At 44.0% G+C, this 18,984-nt stretch overlaps 2 protein-coding genes across 2 annotated transcripts in view; both read right to left on the bottom strand.

Moving 5' to 3' along the window:
- Positions 1 to 18,984, bottom strand: part of LOC144671645 (uncharacterized) — a 261,116-nt gene that overhangs the window by 109,800 nt on the left and 132,332 nt on the right. The window lies entirely within an intron of this gene.
- LOC144671644 (cell adhesion molecule CEACAM3-like) overlaps positions 573 to 18,984 on the bottom strand; it is a 206,201-nt gene continuing 187,789 nt past the window's right edge. The window contains exons 6-12 of the mRNA XM_078533650.1: positions 17,751 to 18,068; positions 15,204 to 15,521; positions 9,529 to 9,643; positions 7,048 to 7,100; positions 6,553 to 6,629; positions 3,593 to 3,631; positions 573 to 1,903 (exon numbers count right to left, since the gene is read on the bottom strand). Coding sequence (XP_078389776.1) covers positions 1,856 to 1,903; positions 3,593 to 3,631; positions 6,553 to 6,629; positions 7,048 to 7,100; positions 9,529 to 9,643; positions 15,204 to 15,521; positions 17,751 to 18,068 — 968 coding nt within the window. The 3' untranslated portion in view covers positions 573 to 1,855. The remainder of the gene's footprint in view (positions 1,904 to 3,592; positions 3,632 to 6,552; positions 6,630 to 7,047; positions 7,101 to 9,528; positions 9,644 to 15,203; positions 15,522 to 17,750; positions 18,069 to 18,984) is intronic.

Here is an 18,984-nt window from a genome sequence, read left to right as displayed (position 1 = left end):
GGGTGAGAGAGGAGCAGAAGTAGAGGGCTGGCGAACTAACTGGCAACAGAGCCAGGATAAATGGGCCATTTTTAATTTGGGAAACTGTAACTAGTGGGATGCCAGGGGGTTCAGCGCCGGGGCCTCAACTGTTTACAGTCTGTATTAATGACTTGGATGAAGGGTTGGAATATACTGTAGCAAGATTTGCTGGCGACAGAAAGATAGAGAGGGAGTAAGCTGTGAGCAGGAGAAAATAAGATTGTGCAAAGGGATATAGGTGGTTTAAATGAGCCGGTAAAAACTTGGCAGATGTGCTATACTGTGGGAACATGTGAAATGAAAAGTGCGGCTGGCACTTACATATTTTACAACGTCCTCCCAGACCAACACACTGACTGTTCTTGATATCCTATCTACTTGTTGCCGTTAATTTGCAGGCGCTTCACCTCCATCTCATTGAGGGTTTGCATTGAGGTCTTCAAAAGTGAAGTAACAACATCTCCTCGTTTCAGCTATCTGTTGAGCTGCAATATTATTCTGAAAGAGCTGGAAGAGGACAGTTTTTTTTTAAAAAAAATAAAGAGTTAACCACTTTGCAGACCTTTATTTAAAGTTTCAGATTTTTACATGCACTTTGCCAGAAATTGATGAGTTGATGAACGTTTTCAGGAGTCGCTAAAGTAGTTTCAAACTTTATCAAGGTCTTTACAAATCTTCCTCAGAGTTCCTTGAAACCCTGCTCAACTTTATATCCCACACTGAACCTGTCTCTGCACTGATCTCCTGCCCTTTTTGATTGAGGCTGTGTGATGCTCTGAAGATTTCCCCAGCGCTTGTGTAGTAGCACCCAGCCGCACGGAGAGGGTGGCGCTGTATTACTTTAATCACAAGGTCGAACAACAACGCTTGTGGAGGAGACAGGATCATAGGAATGCGCAAGTTTTAGCTAGTCCCGGCAGCAATGAAAAGTAAACCTAATATTAACCATATTTTAACCAAAGGAATCTTGAAACTCAATCCCTGCATCGCCTTCAAAAGCACGAATCTGTGTCTAAAGTATCTGAAGTGTTGGAGAACAGAAAAGATGTGGCTACCACACAGCATGTATTTACATCCCTCCTGTTCCTTGTTGGCAGGAACATCGCATAGAAAATTTCGCTGCTACGCTAACAGGTTTATTGCCTAGGCAAGCAATGAGAAACATGCATCAGCAATGTTCAACTTGTCATGTTTTAGCTAGGAATACCACTCCGTTTTGAGAGATAATAACTGGTTGTACTCATGTTTAATATAGAGTGAAGTGCCCAAGAAAGGAGGTGACAATTGATTTGGGTAATGGTCTGGGGAACTGCGTTCGAATCCCACCACGGCCGATGGCGAAATTGAATTCAGTGATTAAATTTAAAAAAAAACAACTGGAATTAAAAGACTGACCATGACCACAAAACCATTGCTGTGAAGAACCGTCTTCTCTGCTAATGTCCTTCAGGAAAGGAAATCTGCCTTCCTCACCTGGTCTGGTCTACATGTGACTCCAGGCTCACAGCAATGTGGTTGACTCTTAGAGATGCCCTCTGAACAAGGGCAATTAGGGATGGGCAATAAATGCTGGCCTCGTCGATGATGCCCACATGCTATGAACGAATAAAATTAAATTGGGTGGGGGGTGTTATAAAAGATGACAAATGTGACGCTGCTTAAGCAAATGGAATTTGCCGCCTAATGACTAGGGTTTATGGAAAGATTCTGACAGCCTTTCGTCTGCATGTCCACAATCAAACTTGACTGTTCATTCAAAGCATTGCCTTCACTTTATACTTCACGTAATTTTCACCCAGTGCTTGATGACTTGTGCTTTCTTTTGTCCGTCACCCTATTTTCTCAGGCTGTAGTATATCGACTGATCTTCCAGGTTTAATTGCTGTGAAAAGGGAGGAGATGAGTATAAAATCTACAAATGTTGCTCAGCCTGTGTAAAATTCAATTAAACTGGAGTGACCGGGGGTGAATTCAGACACTAGTGCAGCAAATGTGGCCAATTTTATTTTATCTTTTGTGATTGATGTAACGTGAACGGGTTCAACTCAGTTCGCAGTTCCATACCTTTGCCCTCAAATGGGGCATATAAATTGCGATTAACTCACTATCACTCATCGCACTCCCGTTAAAATTAGCCAAGAATGTTAGTTATCTGACAGCATCTGAGGAGAGGAATAGAGTTAACGTTCCGAGTCCGTATGACTCTTCACCAAGTGAGTCATACGGAGTCGAAACGTTCACTGTATTCCTCTCCGCAGATGCTGTCAGACCTGCTGAGTTTTTCCTGGTACTTTTGCTTTTGTTTCAGATTCCCAGCATCCGCAGTTTTTTGCTTTTATCTTAATGTTAGTAATCTTATTGGCATAAAATGCTGTTTGGATGCAAAGCCCTCAAATATAAGCGATTATCATGGTTATGTTCCAATATGGGTAAAGCAGCGGCAGTGAGTTCAAAGCACACAACAGTGGGTTTCCATATGTAATTCAAGGACTTGGTAGTTTGTCGGCTCCAGACAAAATGAAAGTTCTAGAAATTCGATCAAAGTGTTGGAAACGCCCTCGTGATTCACGAATGTCCTTCAGAGGAAGGACATTGCTTCGTTGGACCTTGGCCATAGCCTCCAGGGCTGTGGGCCAAGCGCTGGGAAATGGGATTGGTGTTGTCAGGTGTTTGTGGGCCGGAACGGACACGATGGGCCGAATGGCTTCCTTCGGTGCTGTAAACGTCTATGAGCCTACACTGAGGAATATCATCAACATCAAGGTTGACCATTCAAAGATCCTTAAGATAAATTCGACTAACCCCCATTGGCTGCTTTTGCCCCGGTTTAATTGTTTTAGTAATTTTTTACTCGAAAGCTGAAATTTACTTCTCGCTCCAGATTACCTTGCATATTATCATTATTAAAAAAATCATGGTTAATCTTTCTTGCATCCGTTGCTCACATTAAATTCAATCGACTAAAGTTTGCTCACTTTTGCAACTTCTAACTCCCATCTCATCTATTCACTGTCTCTCATGGCCTGGGGCCAACCTGGACATTTAAGTCTCTCCACCTTTATTTATAAATATAGTAAAATGTTGAGATCAAAGAACAGATCACTGCAAACGTATTCCCTTGCATTGCGGCATTCGGCACACCCATCCTGTATACCATCCCCTACAGGAGGACGCAATGGCGTAGCGTTATTGTCGCTGGACTAGTAATTCAGGGACCCAGCGTCAATGCTCTGAGGGACCCGGGCGATTAAATAATTAAAAGTCTAATGGTGTAGAAGCTAATGCGGCTGGCTGACTAATGCACCTTAAGGTAGGGGGCCTGCTGTCCTGGTCTGGCCAACATGTGGCTCCAGGCCTATATAGCAATAAATGCAATTTTAAAAAAAAAATCTTGTCTCTCTCCCATCTCGTTCCCAAACAGTTGTTTACTATTCAAGTCAGCAGCCAGTCACCAATCTTGTGCAACATGTCCGTTGATCATATATAACAATGTAACTGCCATCAGGTTCTCGGAAGAAGTGGCAATAACTGAAACTTTTCCAGTAACATTAGAAGATAATTACATCATTACCGTATATGAGTCTCGATCCGGCGACTTCCCAACTGCTTTCTGTAATTGTAGTTATATGAGAAAAGCATGAATATATAAGCACTTGACCATTACACACGACATCAAGAATGTACTTGAATGTGAAATGTTGACATAAAAGCGTGACCAAAAATGAAAAACAAATTGACAGCCCGAGCCTGCCTGCAGAATATTTGTCGTAATATTTCCCCATATATCAGAACTTTCACAATTCTCTTGATGCTGCTGGTTTCATTTATTTCGCACCGTTTTTTGTGAGGAAAATAACAAACTCTAAATGTTGCATCTCAAAATGTAGACGGAAAAAATTCTCTTGGGAGAAAGGATAACACAAGTTTTATCTCATGGGCGGTCTCGTATATGTTCTGTCTGAGATTCAGTTCCTTTGACTTCCATAACCTTAGCGTACCCTTCAGGCGAGTTCCTATCCAAGTATACAAGACTAAAATATGTTGCCTAGCTTACAACTGAATTATATTATTGACCGTTAGTTTTATTATTCCAATTTTTTGCAAAAAAGCTTTATTCATAAAAAACCGGAAATAGCATTAAAAAACATTTCAATATAGCCACTAAGGAAAGTGCAATGGTGTTCGAATTTTCTACATAGGTCATGTTGCACTCTGAGGTGGTTCAATTCAATTGTGATACATGCAAAGGTAAAAACAAAACCATAATGGGAGTTATGTACTGGCCTCTGAACAGTAGTCAGGATGTGGGGCACAAGATACACCAGGAGATAGAAATGGTGTGTAAGAAAGGCAAGGTTACAGTGATCATGAGGGATTTCAATATACAGGTAGACTGGGAAAACGACGCTGGAGAAGTAGTAGTGGGGAACAAAGAAATGGCGGAGGAACTGAATAGATGCTTTGCGTCAGTCTTCACAGTGGAAGACACGAGTGACATCCCCAAAGTTCAAGAGAGTCGGGGGGCAGAGGTGAGTATGGTGGCCATTACCAAGGAGAAGGTGCTAGGAAAACTGAAAGGTCTGAAGGTGCATAAATCAACTGGACCAGATGGATTACATCCACTCTGAAGGAGTTAGCTGAAGAGATAGTGGAGGCGTTAGTGGTGATCTTTCAGGAATCACTAGAATCAGGGAGGGTCCCAGAGGACTGGAAAATCGCTAATGTAAACCCCCCTGTTTAAGAAGGGAGTGAGGCAAAAGACAGGAAATTACAGGCCGATTAGCCTGACCTCATTCGTTGGTAAGATTTTAAAGTCCATTATTAAGGATGAGATTTCAGAATACTTGGAAGTTCATGGTAAAATCGGGCAAAGTCAGCATGGTTTCATCCAGGGGAGGTCATGCCTGACAAATCTGTTAGAATTATTTAAGGAGGTAACGAGTAGGTTAGACAAAGGAGAGCCAATGGATGTTATCTACTTGGACTTCCAGAAGGCCTTTGACAAGGTGCCGCACAGGAGGCTGCTCAGTAAGATAAGAGCCCATGGTGTTAGAGGCAAGGTACTAGCATGGATAGAAGATTGGCTGTCTGGCAGGAGGCAGAGAGTGGGGATAAGGGGGTCCTTCTCAGGATGGCGGCCGGTGACTAGTGGAGTTCTGCAGGGGTCAGTGTTGGGACCACAACTTTTCACTTTATACATTAATGATCCAAATGAAGGAACTGAGGGCATCCTGGCTAAGTTTGCAGATGATACAAAGATAGGTGGAGGGACAGGTAGTATTCCGGATGCGGGGAGGCTGCAGAAGGATTTGGACAGGTTAGGAGAATGGGCAAAGAAGTGGCAGATGGAATACAAGGTGGGGAAGTGTGAGGTCGTGCACTTTGGTTGGAAGAATAGAGGCATAGAATATTTTCTAAATGGGGAGAGAGTTCAGAAGTCTGGAGTGCAAAGGGACTTGGGAGTCCTAGTCCAGGATTCTCTTAAGGTTAACTTGCAGGTTGAGTCGGTAGTTAGGAAGGCAAATGCAATGTTGGCATTTATTTCGAAAGGACTAGAATATAAAAGCAGGGATGTGCTGCTGAGGCTTTATAAGGCTCTGGTCAGACCATAGTTAGTGTATTGTGAGCAATTTTGGGCCCGTATCTCAGAGAGGATGTGCTGGCCCTGGAGAGGTTCCAAAGGAGTTTCAGGAGAATGATCCCAGGAATGAAAGGCTTAACATATGAGGAACGTTTGAGGACTCTGGGTCTATACTTGATGGAGTTTAGAAGGATGAGGGGGTATCTGATTGAAACTTACAGAATACTGAAAGGTCTGGATAGAGTGGAGGTGGGGAAGATGTTTCCATTAGTAGGAGAGACTAGGACGCGAGGGCACAGCCTCAGAGTAAAGGGAAGACCTTTTAGAACAGAGATGAGGAGAAACTACTTTAGCCAGAGAGTGGTGAATCTATGGAATTCATTGCCACAGAAGCCTGTGGAGGCCAGGTCATTGAGTGTATTTAAGACCGAGATAGATAGGTTCTTGATTGGTAAGGGGATCAAAGGTTACGGGGAGAAGGCGGGAGAATTGGGTTGAGAAACTTATCAGCCATGATTGAATGGCGGAGCAGACTCGATTGGCCAAATAGCCTAATTTCTGCTCCTATGTCTAATGGTCTTATGGTAACATTCACTGCATACATTCAATGTGAGTCACACTGCCAGAGGAAGCCTATATAGTTCCCAACCCCTCTGGGCACTATGCCTGAAAGGAATTAAACAGCGGCCTTTCCCCATTGTGCCTTTCCGGCGGCTGCCCCAAGCTTCAGTGCGTCCCTCAGCCCGTAGACCTGGACTTTGGAATGTGCCAGTCTGCAACACTCGGTCTGGTGTAACTCTTTGCACTGGAAGACCAACAAGTCTCGGCCCTCCATATACCCAAAAATGAAAAACAAAAGCAATCCGCGATTCAGCCTCTCTGAAAACTCTTTACTCCGACTGGTGTACAGAGGCAAATAGAATCATGTACTCCATAAGAAGTGTACCAACCTCAGCGTTATCTGGGCTCGGAACGTTTTCGTACGTCGGTCCGGCGGACCTGGCCCCATGGGTTGTCCAAAAGGTTTCTGGGGAGAATTTCGAAGTAGGCGGTTAATTTCCCATTGAGACAACCAGGGTGCCGGTTAACTTCATTAACTTAATTTCCGGAATGTGGGCGTGGCTGGCTGGTTAGGCCGGCATCTTTTGCCAGTCCCTAGTTGGCTCGCGAGGCCACATCAGAGAACAGTTTTATAAGTGATTGGGACTGGAGACACATCTAGGCCTGAAGAGGCAATAAACGCAGGCTTCCTCCCGTAATGGGCATTTGTAAACACAGAGGGCTTTTATCCAACAGTTTCAGTAATTATTTTTACTGATGTCAGTGCTTTATTTTCAGATTTAAGAGCGGAGATATGAATTAAAAGCAGCAGATCACGACTTTATAGAATATCAAAATCAGAGTAATTAAAGTAGAGAGAGTTGTAAATGAACTACTTTACATACCGTTTCCTGGTGAAGCCACTCTTATATTATTTTGTTGTGATCCACCTTTTGCCCTAAATGAACATTACACAACAGTCTTGTAGATTTCTGAGCAAAATGTTTTATCTTGTAACTTACATTCACTAAATACGATTCATAACCAAGGCAAGCATTCTATTTGTCAATATCCTCAGAATATTATTGAAATGTTAATGATAAACCCGTAGATTTTGGTGACTGGAAATAAAAGTTCATGAATTCAGAGACAGGTGTTTCTAAGATAGATTTGATATTCGCAAACAAGAGTTCAAACATATTGCTGAGGCTAAATGCATTAAGTAACGTTGACAGGTGACTTAGAACTGTATATACATTATGCACAATTCACTGCTAGTACTGCGGATGTTTCTGTTTATTTAGTGATGACAAACAAGCTCGCTACAATTTCATAGAGTGAAAGTCAGGTAATTACTGTTAACCCATTAATGCAGAATAAAATTTCATATTATACGTTTATATGTATACATCTATTATATACAGTTACAATACTGTACCACTTATCTATTGAACAGCCTTAAAGCTAACACAAACATAATGTAAAGCGAGACTTTTGAAAACAGCACAAAGAGAAAAATCGTGAAGTCCTCATAACTGATAACCATATTAGAATATTACTCATTGTATAATTTCCTGCACCCGATAGAAGTGCGTTGGAACAATGGCAATGACATGTGAAATCTATGCTATTTTACAGTGGCTGCATGCAAGATAAAAGTGCACTTAAAAGTTCACTTAATGCTTAAATCTTAAGCCTAATGCAATATGTATTGCCCCCATTTTGTTCCAATCACTTTTCTAAAATTTAGAGTACCACTAATATATTTTAGTTGCAATAAATTCAAAACAAAATTTGAAAGAAAGGTGCTTCGTATTAGTAAATAAGTAACATAAATGAATGTCAAGAAGGAGAAAGCACATACAAATAATGAAAACTCGATTTCAAAGAAATAAAAGGCAGTGGAATGTGGAAACAAAGGGAGAGGGAACATCTGATTTCAAGCACTTCACCATTTTTCTCTTTGTACTATTTTCAAATGCCTCACTTTACATTATGTTTGTTTCAGCTTCAAGGCTGTTTAATAGAAAGGTGATAAAGTATTGCAACTACCGGCAGAACTAGGCAAATAAGATATAAAATCTGAAAAACTTATGCAATTTTTAAACACTAAATCAAATTTTAGCTGATACCTATGAACGACTTTAGTGACCATAATGACGCAAATGGGTGATTTTCTTAGTGTTGGGAAAAAATGAGTAAGGAAAAGAGCTATGACACCCAATAAAATTGTACACAATGCTATTATTTTCTCCTGTTGTTCACTGTTGCTTAGTCAACCTATCAGAGTAAGCCAAAGTTTTAGCAATATACTATCTTAAGCACAGTGCTGGTACTGATCTGCACGATTATCTGCTCCCACTGATTTCACAGTGTCTATCTGAAGGGCCTCCTGGACCCCTGTGAGACAGGACATGTCTGTTCCTCTCCTCTGTACTAAGGCCACCAATACTGCATCAGAGGACCTTGGTGCCTGCTGTCTGGCATGTTGCGCCATCCCTGTATCTTTGCCAGTCAAAGTCACTTCTGCAATTAATTTGAGTACCTGCTGTCATCAAACTGCACCTCTCTTTTAAGGGGTACAGTCTGCACTTAGTTAGCACTTTAATTAGCACAAGCTGGCTTGAATTAGTGCATGCACCTGCGCCCCATATTGGACATGTAACCACTCAAAAGCAAGATCAGTGCTGGGCTGCATGCTGTCATCATGTAAATTAAAAGGCATCTCAAGGCTTGCATCGGAAGAAGCTGGTGTTGGTTGATCGCGCATTGAGATCTCCCTGTACATTGCCGAGCCTTATCCAGTTTCTCGGTCACTCTGCTTAAAAGACCTTTATTATCATCCTATTAAGTGTATGTTCCTAGCCTTAACAGGGACATTGGAACAGGATCATTCATTCACTGTTCAGTTAATCAGTTAGAACACAACTGTTTTATTAGGTGTGGGGTTGACCCGCCGTCGGCAAACCGCTGACGGCCCGTTAACTGCCCTTGAATTGCACCTTTTTTCTGGAAATTGTCTGTGTGGCTGTTTGGGACGGGCAGCCAGGCTAATTTGAGCCCCACTTTCGGTAAAGTTACCCGATGGCGGTACATGGTTGGGGAGATCTCACCCACCCCTCCAGCCCCACCCACTCCCCTCTCCCCACCACCCCCCCTCCCCCCCACCCCCCCCACCCCAGCCCCACCACCCCGACCCCCAGCTCTACATACCCCTCCCCCCGCCTCCTGGGGAGCCGTAAAATTCATCCCATATTCTACAAATTCTGACATTTAGAACATGAAATAGAAATTAATTCTGCAAATAATCTGTTTAATTTCAGGGTGCCACTTCTATAGGGTAATATTAACAAGATGTTCATAAAATTTATTGATAGTAGACTTACCTGCTTATTTTCTTCCTGATCCCCCATATAGTTATCCCAATGATTACAGCAAGAATTATGATCACTGTGCCTATTATAGATCCGAGAGAGGAGTTGTTTTCTTTGTTAGTTATTTCTGTAAGAAATTAATGAACACGGTGACCATATATTAGAAAAACGTGAAATAAGGAATACATATTAATTTTCCTCTAGAATTTTATTCCTTTAGTTTTAAGAAGTAGAAAGGGTGAATAACTCCCACATAGACAAATGATGCGATCAACTCATTCACAGAATTACACAGTGCAGAAGAGGACCTTCGGCCCATCGAATCTGCACCGACAGGTGAGCAACACCTGACCTACCTATCTAATCCCATTTACCAGCACTTGGCCCATAGCCTTGAATGTTATGAAGTGCCAAGTGCTCATCCAGGTACTTTTTAAAGGATATGAGGCAACCCGCCTCCAGTACCCTCCCAGGCAGCGCATTCCAGACCGTCCCCACCCTCTGGGTAAATTAGTTTTTCTAATTAAAATTAATAAATAGGCACAGCAGCTTTTACATATGCCAATAAAATATTAGCACCATCAAGTTTGACATACATGGCCCTTATAGCAGAAATCACATTTAACTGAGTGAGGGATTCATGTAGTGCATCACAATTTAAGACACCTAAAGGGGATATTGTAAGAAATAACGTGAAATAATATGGGAAAATGGGGAGGAACTACACGTCAATTAATCTACAGTTCTTCTGTAGTTAAAATGCTAATAATGGCTAGCTACATCTTTGCCTTTTGCTTGTCCGGAATTCATGACTGAAGAACAATAAGTGAAATGTTTGCTGTTCAAATTAGCCCCATCCCTATACAAGGATCTCCATTGCCAAGGTTGTGGCAGCAAAGACATTTGACTGTACAGCGCAAATAACGGAATGCAGTCTTTCAAATCTCGCCTAGGAAAACATGACGTATGTAAAGAAATTTGCAATTTTGCCTGTGGCATTGATATTCTTGTTCCGTTGTCTCTGGTTTGATATTTTGAAATTGAGGATGAAGACCCTTCCAAATAATGGCCATTAGAACACGCTTCAATGGACATGAAAATTGAATGACTTTGTTTAGCTCTCGCTGAACTGCTCTGTCACTTATATCCCTAAGCAGCCAGTTGAATATCTACCCCCATGTCTTGGTTAATTATACAGAGGAAAGAACGGGCTATATCGATGGGATTAGATGAAGGCGGTTGGGAGGTTGTAAGCATGTTCGGCCAAATGTTATAGTGTTACACTGTAAAAGTGTTGGAAATACTTTGTCACATACTTCAGGTGATTACGCTATGACTGACAGTTGTTATCCATCTGTATAATGCACTGTATTAAGTAATATATAGTGTGCCATGATCATGCATTCATGTGAACATGCACTAATGTGAAGCTGGCAGCCGCAGTTGAGAGGGCAATTAATTTAACACAGGACATCCTAGGCTTTGTCAATAGGGGCATAGAGTACAAATGAAATGATGCTTTTTTAAAGTTGTACAGGACAATGGGTCGGCCTCACCTATAGTATTGCTTTGAAGAGAATGCAGAAAACGAATTCTGAAAATGATTCCAGGGATGAGGAATATCAGTTACACACATAGGTTGGATAGGTTGGGGCAGTTTTGCTTAAGAAGAGAAGATTGAGAGACTTGATAAAGGTACACAAAATCATTATGGGCCTGGACAGAGTAGATGGAGAATATAACACTTTCAAAAGTGAAAGGGTCGAGAAAAAAAAGGCATGGATTTGAGCTAATTGGCAATAAAAACAATGAACACATGGGGAGGAACGTTTTCGCACTGCAAGTGGTTAAGGTCTGGAATTCATTCCCTGAGAGTGTGGTGGAGGCAGGTTCTAGAGGTAATTGCATTATTATCTGAAAGGGAAGAATGCACAGGGTTACAGGCAGGCGGCCAGGGAGTGGCATTAGGTAATTGGCAACTTTGGAGAGCCCCTGCAGACACCTGAAAGACCCCTTTCTGAGCTGTAACCATTCTAGTGTGGATCTAGGATTCCCAGCAGATTTGATGCTCCAACCACTGAAGAGAAGCAATCACAATATTAGGAGAATGCTGGCCCAGCCTTATAGCCAAAACAATATCCGACACGACGAATAAATACTTCTCTAAATGGCAAAATGCTCTAGTCAGACCACTCTTTGAGCACTTCTGCACCTCTGAAAACTTGAGACACAGGGGAAATTTAAAGTGTGAAAGACAGAGTAGGGATAATCCACGATTATTACGAGGCTGACCCATAATAATGACAAAGATAAAAAATCGCCATCAGCTTTAAAATGGATCTAAGAGGCGAGCTTACTGGATAAATAAAATTGTGCATTGTATTGAAACAAAGTCCAGAAAATGTAATCGCAAATGAAATTTAGTAAAAGGCAACAGGAGGAAGGGTTAAATTATTAAAAGCACATTGAGAAGCAGCATCAGGAATGTATTTGCTACATAAATTGAACAACGTGCAGGAGTCTCACAAAGAGCAGTAAAGGACCAAATTTAGATGCGCCAATATCTTGTGACATCGCACATAACCTGCGAATAGTTGTGAGGCCAGGTAGTTAAGGGGAGAGAGAGAGCGGGGGAGAAAAAAAGATACAGTGTAAGTGGGGTGGTGTGTGGAGAGGGGAATAGGTAAGTAGTGCGCACTGTAAAGGAGAGACATTTTTCATAAAATGGCATTAAAAAAACTGTAATTTAGCGGAATCCCTTAAACCAAAATCGGCCAAAGACGTGCGAGTTTTGTCGTTCTTTTACATTTTCTACCTGTTCTCACTTGGTGATATGCTAAGTCAAAAATATTGAAACTAACAGCAATTTGCTATTCAATACAATGCATCATTCAATACGACGAGTAATGTTACATTCTTGAGAGGTTTCCTAGTGGGTGCTCCTAATGAAGTAGTTAGCTTGATCTGTCTCTTTCAGACAAAAGATAGAGTTGGGAAGTGGATTAAACAGGAACTTACTGAGATCAATTACTCGTTTGGTAGTACAGAACTTGAGTATTGCCGAAAAATAATATTTTTTATCGAAGTTTTTGCTCCTACATTTAGGAAAATTTATAAGAAAATATCAACGTCAGGGGGCACGACATATTTATAATGTATGAGAAGGGAGTGCTGATTGGTTGGCAAGTGGACTTTGATTGGTAGGGGCGTTGCAATGGAGAATGCAACGGTTTATGGTGACTGGAAGATAACTGCCAAGCATTGTTTGAAATTTAAACCAAGCAGCTTTACTCTGATTGGTCAAGATATTCTCCTGAGGAATGAGTCAGTGAATGGCTGTCATTTAATTTGATTAATTGGAACAGGTGCAATATGTGTGCACATTCTTTCTGCCTGCAAAGTGCAGGACCCTGTGTGTTAGAATATGTAGCTTCTAGTACACGTAAATGCACCAGACACTGAGCTCGACTGACAATCTTAAATTGGTTGCCAGCGTAATTCTTAGCACATTGAGGATTGTTTATCTAGTGATGTCCAATCACGGAATGACATCCAATACTGTGTATTGAGTTTTGCAAGCGTGGGCTGGTTGGGTACATCTGTACCTTGCCTAGTGACTGAGTGTGGCAACAAGAGGCCCGAGCGAATCTGGAATCAGTGGGAATCAGGGGGGAAACTCCTCGCTTGTTGGAGTCATACCTAGCAGAAAGGAAGATGGTTGTGGTTGTTGGAGGTCAATCATCTCAGTTCCAGGACATCACTGCAGGAGTTCTTTGGGTTGTGTCCTAGGCCCAACCATCTTCGGCTGCTTCATCAATGACCTTCCTTCCATCATATGTGGGGATGTTTAATGATTATTGCGCAATGTTCAGCATCATTCATGACTCCTCAGAAACTGAAGCAGCCCATCTCCAAATGCAGGAAGTCCTGGACAATATTCAGGCCTGGGCTGAGAGTAGCAAGTAAAATCCGCACCATACAAGTGTCAAGCAAGGACCATCTCCAACAAAACCGAAGGTAGCCTTTGCCCTTGACATTCAATGGCATTATCATCGCTGAATACCCCACTCTCAACATCCTGGGGTGACCATTGACCAGAAACTGAATTGAACAAGCCATATAAATGCTGTGGCTGCAAGAGCAGGTCAGAGAATAGGAATCCTGCTGCGAATAACTTACATTCTCATTCCCCAAAGCCTGCCCACCATCTATAAGGCCAGGAGTGTGATGGTACATTCTCCACTTGCTTGGATGAGTGCAGCTCCACCAACACTCAAGAGGCTCGACACTATCCAGGGCAAAGCAGCCCGCCTGATTGGCACCCCTTCCACAAACATTCACTCCCTCCACCACCGACGAACAGTGGTAGCAGTGTGTATCATCTACAAGGTGCACTTCAGCAACTCACCAAGCCTTCTTACACAGCCTTCCAAACACCAGACTGCTACCATCTAGAAGGGAAAAGGCAGCAGACACTTGGGAACACCACCACCTGGAAGTTCCCATCCAAGTCACTCACCATCCTGACTTGGAAATATATCGACAGTTGCTTCGCTGTCGCTGGGTCAAAACCCTGGAACTCCCACCCTAACATCACTTTGAGGATACCTACACCACAGGGACTGCAGCGGTTCAGGAAGGCAGCTCACCACCACCTTCTGAAATGCAATTAGGAATGGGCAATAAATGCTGGCCCGACCAGCGAAGCCGTCATTCCGTAAATGATTTTTTTTTTTAAATGGCTAAAGAAACTGAAAGGTTTTTTTTTTGAACAACGAAGGGTATAAAAGGGGATGATCTGACAGAGCTTCGCGGCTCTCCCACTTTCTTGGTTTTCGCTGCTTCAGCACAGATCCTCGTTCTTTCCACTCCGATCTTATGGCCCCACCAGAACACTTGTCCTGTTCCACAGTCTTTGTCCCTGTGCTCTAACCGACTGCAATCCCCACACTGAACCCTATCCCCCATCGCAGTCCTATCATCAGAGGCGTGCCCCACCCCCATCAGCAGCTCCATCTCTCACAGCTATCACTTGTTCGCTCCCAAGGCCTCTCACTTATGTTCCCCCCTCGCTCCTATCACGTGTTCCCTCCCCCATTCCTATCACCTGTTTCCTCCCCCATTCCAGTCACCATTGCCTCCCCCACTTCCAGTTCACTCCCCCACTTCTACCACCCGTCCACTCCCCTGTTTCCTCTCTCCAACCCTATAACCATTCCCATTCCCCACTCCGATTACCTGTCCTTTCGCCACTCCGATCCCTCGAGCTTCCTGCCAGCAAGAAGCCGATGGAAAACTGCTGAAATCAGGGAAGAAACATGTTTCACGAATTAGACTCGATCTAGAGGGCGCATGCGTCGCAACAACCTCGGTTGCAGATAATTGGATTGGCGTGGTTCAGGGAAATGTTTATGACCGGCCCACAGCAACGCTGCGTGCACTCACAGTGAACAATTAATAAACAAGCGACCTCCCATAAAACGGAGTTCGTCTTGTCAACTGAGCCAAGTACACTCGGCGCAAGCGCAGGGCGACCGCCGATGTAATCAGAGTGCGTCGACAAATTTCCCAGGGCCGAGATTGATTTACACCTGCGGACGTTCCACCTAGCCACGTCCAGACGCATTGACGTCATCGCGCATTCGACGTCCTCGGGCTCGCGCGGTGAGAAATGATGGGCCACTTACCAAGGACATGCAGAGTGATGATTGCTGTTGTTTCTCCGCCGACATCTGGAGTCAGGCTAACAGTGTAATCTCCACTGTCCGAAACTGCCACTGACTGCAGCAGGAGTGATCCGTTAGGGAGGACTATGCTGGCCCGCCATCTGTAGTCATCATTTCTATCAACAGTTGTAGCGATCCACGAGGCGATCATCTTCCCTGCGAAGTTCCAGCTCCCGCTCTTCACCCCGGCTGACGGTTTCACTGAGAATAGAGCGTTTCCTCCGACGGTCACATTAATCCGTTTGTTTTCTATTAGAATAGTAAAATCCCTGGACTCAGCTGAGGAAAGAAACCCACACTGAGAAAAGTGGTCAAACTCGACACAATACATACTTTCCTAAAGTAATAACGACGTCATCTCCTCATCTTTCTCTGACAAACTCTTGCTTTCTTACTTCTCCAGTCACCGAAGGAAATGAAACGAGAAAGAGGTCCTCAACCACAGATGCCCATGAACAAGCAGCCACCAGTGTAAGCGCCGGTCTCCCATCCCGAGAGAACCGCGCCACCTCCCCACCTCTCTCTGTTCAATACGCTGCTTAAAACCTCCCTCTTTGCCCAAGGTTTAGTCACATGACCTAATATGCTCGGGGTTAAATTTTCTTCAGTCACAGGAGCATGAAGTGACGGTTCATTAGGTTAAAGTAGCTCTAAAGAAAAGTGCAGCACAGAGGGATCTGGGTTTCTTGTGCATGAAACACAAAAAGTTAACGTGTAGGTGCAGCAAGTAATTAAGAAGGCTAGTGGAATTTTGGCCTGTATCGCTAGGGGAGTTGAAGTTTAAAAGTAGCGAAGCCTTACTACAACTGCACAGGGTGTTGGTGAGGCCGCATCTGGAGTACTGTGTACAGTTTTTGTCTCAGTATTTAAGGAAGGACATATTGGCATTGGAGGCTGTTCAAAAAAGATACTAGACTGATTCCTGGGATGAAGGGATTGATTTATCAAGAACAGCTAAACAGGTTAGGCCTTTATTCATTTGAGTTTAGAAGAATGAGAGGTGGTCTTCTTGAAACAAGATTTCGAGGTGGCTTGACAGGCTAGATGGTGAGAAGATATTTCCACTAATGGGGGAATCTCAGGTTATGGGGCATAGTGACAAAATAAGGGGACACACATTTAAAACTGAGATGCGAAGGAATTTCTGCTCTCAGAGGGTAGTGAATGCTTGGAATTCTCACCTCAAATAGTTGAAGAGGCAAGATCGCTCAAAATATTTAAAGAGGAGTTAGATCGATTTTTGAAAAACCGGGGAGCTGAGGGCTATGAGGAGCTGGTTCGAAAGAGGATTTGACACCTGGGGTGGATCATCTATTGTTTTATTGAAAGGCGGGGCCGGTTTGAGGGCCCGAATGGCCTACTTCTACTGCTTTTTCTTCTGTTTATAAATGAATGTAAGTTGTTATTACTCTGTTAAATGGCTCTTTGTAATTGAAAGAATGACTGCAAAACACGGGGCGCGGGGCGGGTGGTGCGGGGGGAGGGGGGAGGAAATTCATCCTGACTCGTCACCACAAACACGCTGCGATTTTATTGCTCACTCTCCACTGCTACCACCTGTCCCGCCTACCCTCACTCCGACCACACGCTCCCCCAACCGCTCCGACCACTTATCCCTCCCACTCCGACCGCTTGACCTCTCCGCCACTCCGATCACCTGTCCTTCCCCCACTCCGAGAACTTATCGGCTCCCCATTTGGATCATTTGATGTCCCTGAAAGGAGGAAACTGGTGGAAAACGGGTGACAACAGGGAAAAGAAACGATTCAAGATGCAGAGATAAAAGCAAAGAACTGCGGATGCTGGAAATCCAAATCAAAAGCAGAAACAGAAATACCTGGAAAAACTCAGCAGGTCTGGCAGCATCGGCGGAGGAGAGCACAGTTGACGTTTGGAGTCCTCATGACCCTTCAACAGAAGTTCTGTTGAAGGGTCATGAGGACTCCAAACGTCAACTGTGCTCTTGTCCGCCGATGCTGCCAGACCTGCTGAGTTTTTCCAGGTATTTCTGTTTCTATTTTGATTCACTTTCCAGGTTTCATTCAGAATCAGATGTGGCAGCAACATCGGGTGCACAGATCTGGGTGGATGAGGCCCACGCCGATGTTTATGCCTGGCCTTCGAGATCCCACAGCGAACAATTCGTGAGCAACCCTCACCCCATCAAACCATTGTCTCATGAGTGCAGCCAACTGTGTCCTTCGCACCACTGATGTCATCACAACGTGCCTTAAACATTGACACGTTGCTCCAATGACGCCACCAGACAATTACGCCACCGCGCCTTCTGCCATCACCGCGCATGAATTCATGCACAACCCTCATCCCATAAGAGGGCGTCTGTCTTGTCAACGGAGCCCAGTATACTCCGCGCACACCCCGACTATCTCCAGCGTCATGAGGGGGCGCTGGCACGTTTCCCCGTGCCTGGATCGATGACCTCGTGCATAAACGCCATCACGCATCTTGACGTCCCCTCGCCAGCGCAGACCGAAAAATGTCACTTACCGAGTACCTGTAGAGTGAACTGTGCTGTATTTGAAAAACCCACATATGATACCATTCTAACGGAGTACTTTCCACTGTCCAAAGGTGTCACTGACTGTAGCAGGAGTGATCCGTTAGGGAGCAATAGCTTGATCCTACCATTGTAATAAAAATCTGTATCTAATAATGCATCGACCCACTCAACTATATGTTTCATCCCGAATTGCCAGTTCCCCAACAGTGCCGCAGCAGACGGCTGCACTGAAAACAATGCGTTTCCTCCGACGGACACGTTAATATGCCTGTTTCCTGTCAGGATAGTGAAATCCTGGGGCTCAGCTGTGGAAAAAAAAAAGCAGACTGTGAAAAGCGGCGAAACTCGACACAACTTATACTTTTCGAGGATGAAAATAACAGCATTTCCTGATTTTCTCTGACAAACTCTTGCAGTCCTGTTTTTCCAGTCACTAAAAGAAATGATATGAGAAAGTGATCCTCACCCACAGATACCAATAAGCAAACAGCGACCGCGGTAAGTGTCAAGCTCCCCATCCTTAAAGAACTGCGCCACTCCTTGTTACACTCGGTGACTGATCCGCTCTTCCTGGTGTAAAAAGCAGATCAGTTCAATTAGTTACTGAAGCGGCAAAGCTGATTGGACCGATTGTTGACCACCTGACTGAAAACGTATTCTACTGAATACGAAATGTTAGACGTTATACAAATTATTGAAAATGTGCAGAGACGTCGGGTTCATTTTGTCTTCTGGAATAAAATTCCTCCGGGTTCGTTGTTTTAAAAAATGCATGTACGGGGCGTGAGCGCCGCTGGCTAGGCCAGCAATTATTGCCCCCCATCTCTGATTGAAGAGGTGATGGTGACCTGGCTTCTTGAACCGCTCCAGTTCCTGTGGCGTCGGTGCACCCACCGTGCTGTTAGCGGGGGCGGGGGACTTGGGAGGGGTGGGGGGGGCGGTGGGAGTTGGGGTGAAAGAACGGCAGATATGTTTCAGAGTCAGGATGGTGAGTGACTTGGAGGGGAACTTCCAGGTGGCGGTGTTCCCATCCATCTGCTGCACTTGCCCTTCAAGATGGTAATGGTCGTGGGCTTGGAAGGTGATGCCAAAGGAGCCTTGGTGAGCTTCTGCAGTGCATCTTTTGGATGGTGTACATTGCTTCCACTGTGAGCCGGTGATGGAGGGAGTGAATGTTTGTGGAAGGTGTGTCAATCAAGCGGGCTGCTTTGCCCTGGATGG

This window comes from Cetorhinus maximus, chromosome 33 (genome assembly GCF_964194155.1).
Source record: "Cetorhinus maximus chromosome 33, sCetMax3.hap1.1, whole genome shotgun sequence".
Classification (NCBI taxonomy): Eukaryota; Metazoa; Chordata; class Chondrichthyes; order Lamniformes; family Cetorhinidae; genus Cetorhinus; species Cetorhinus maximus.
This window is presented reverse-complemented; position numbering and strand designations above follow the sequence as displayed.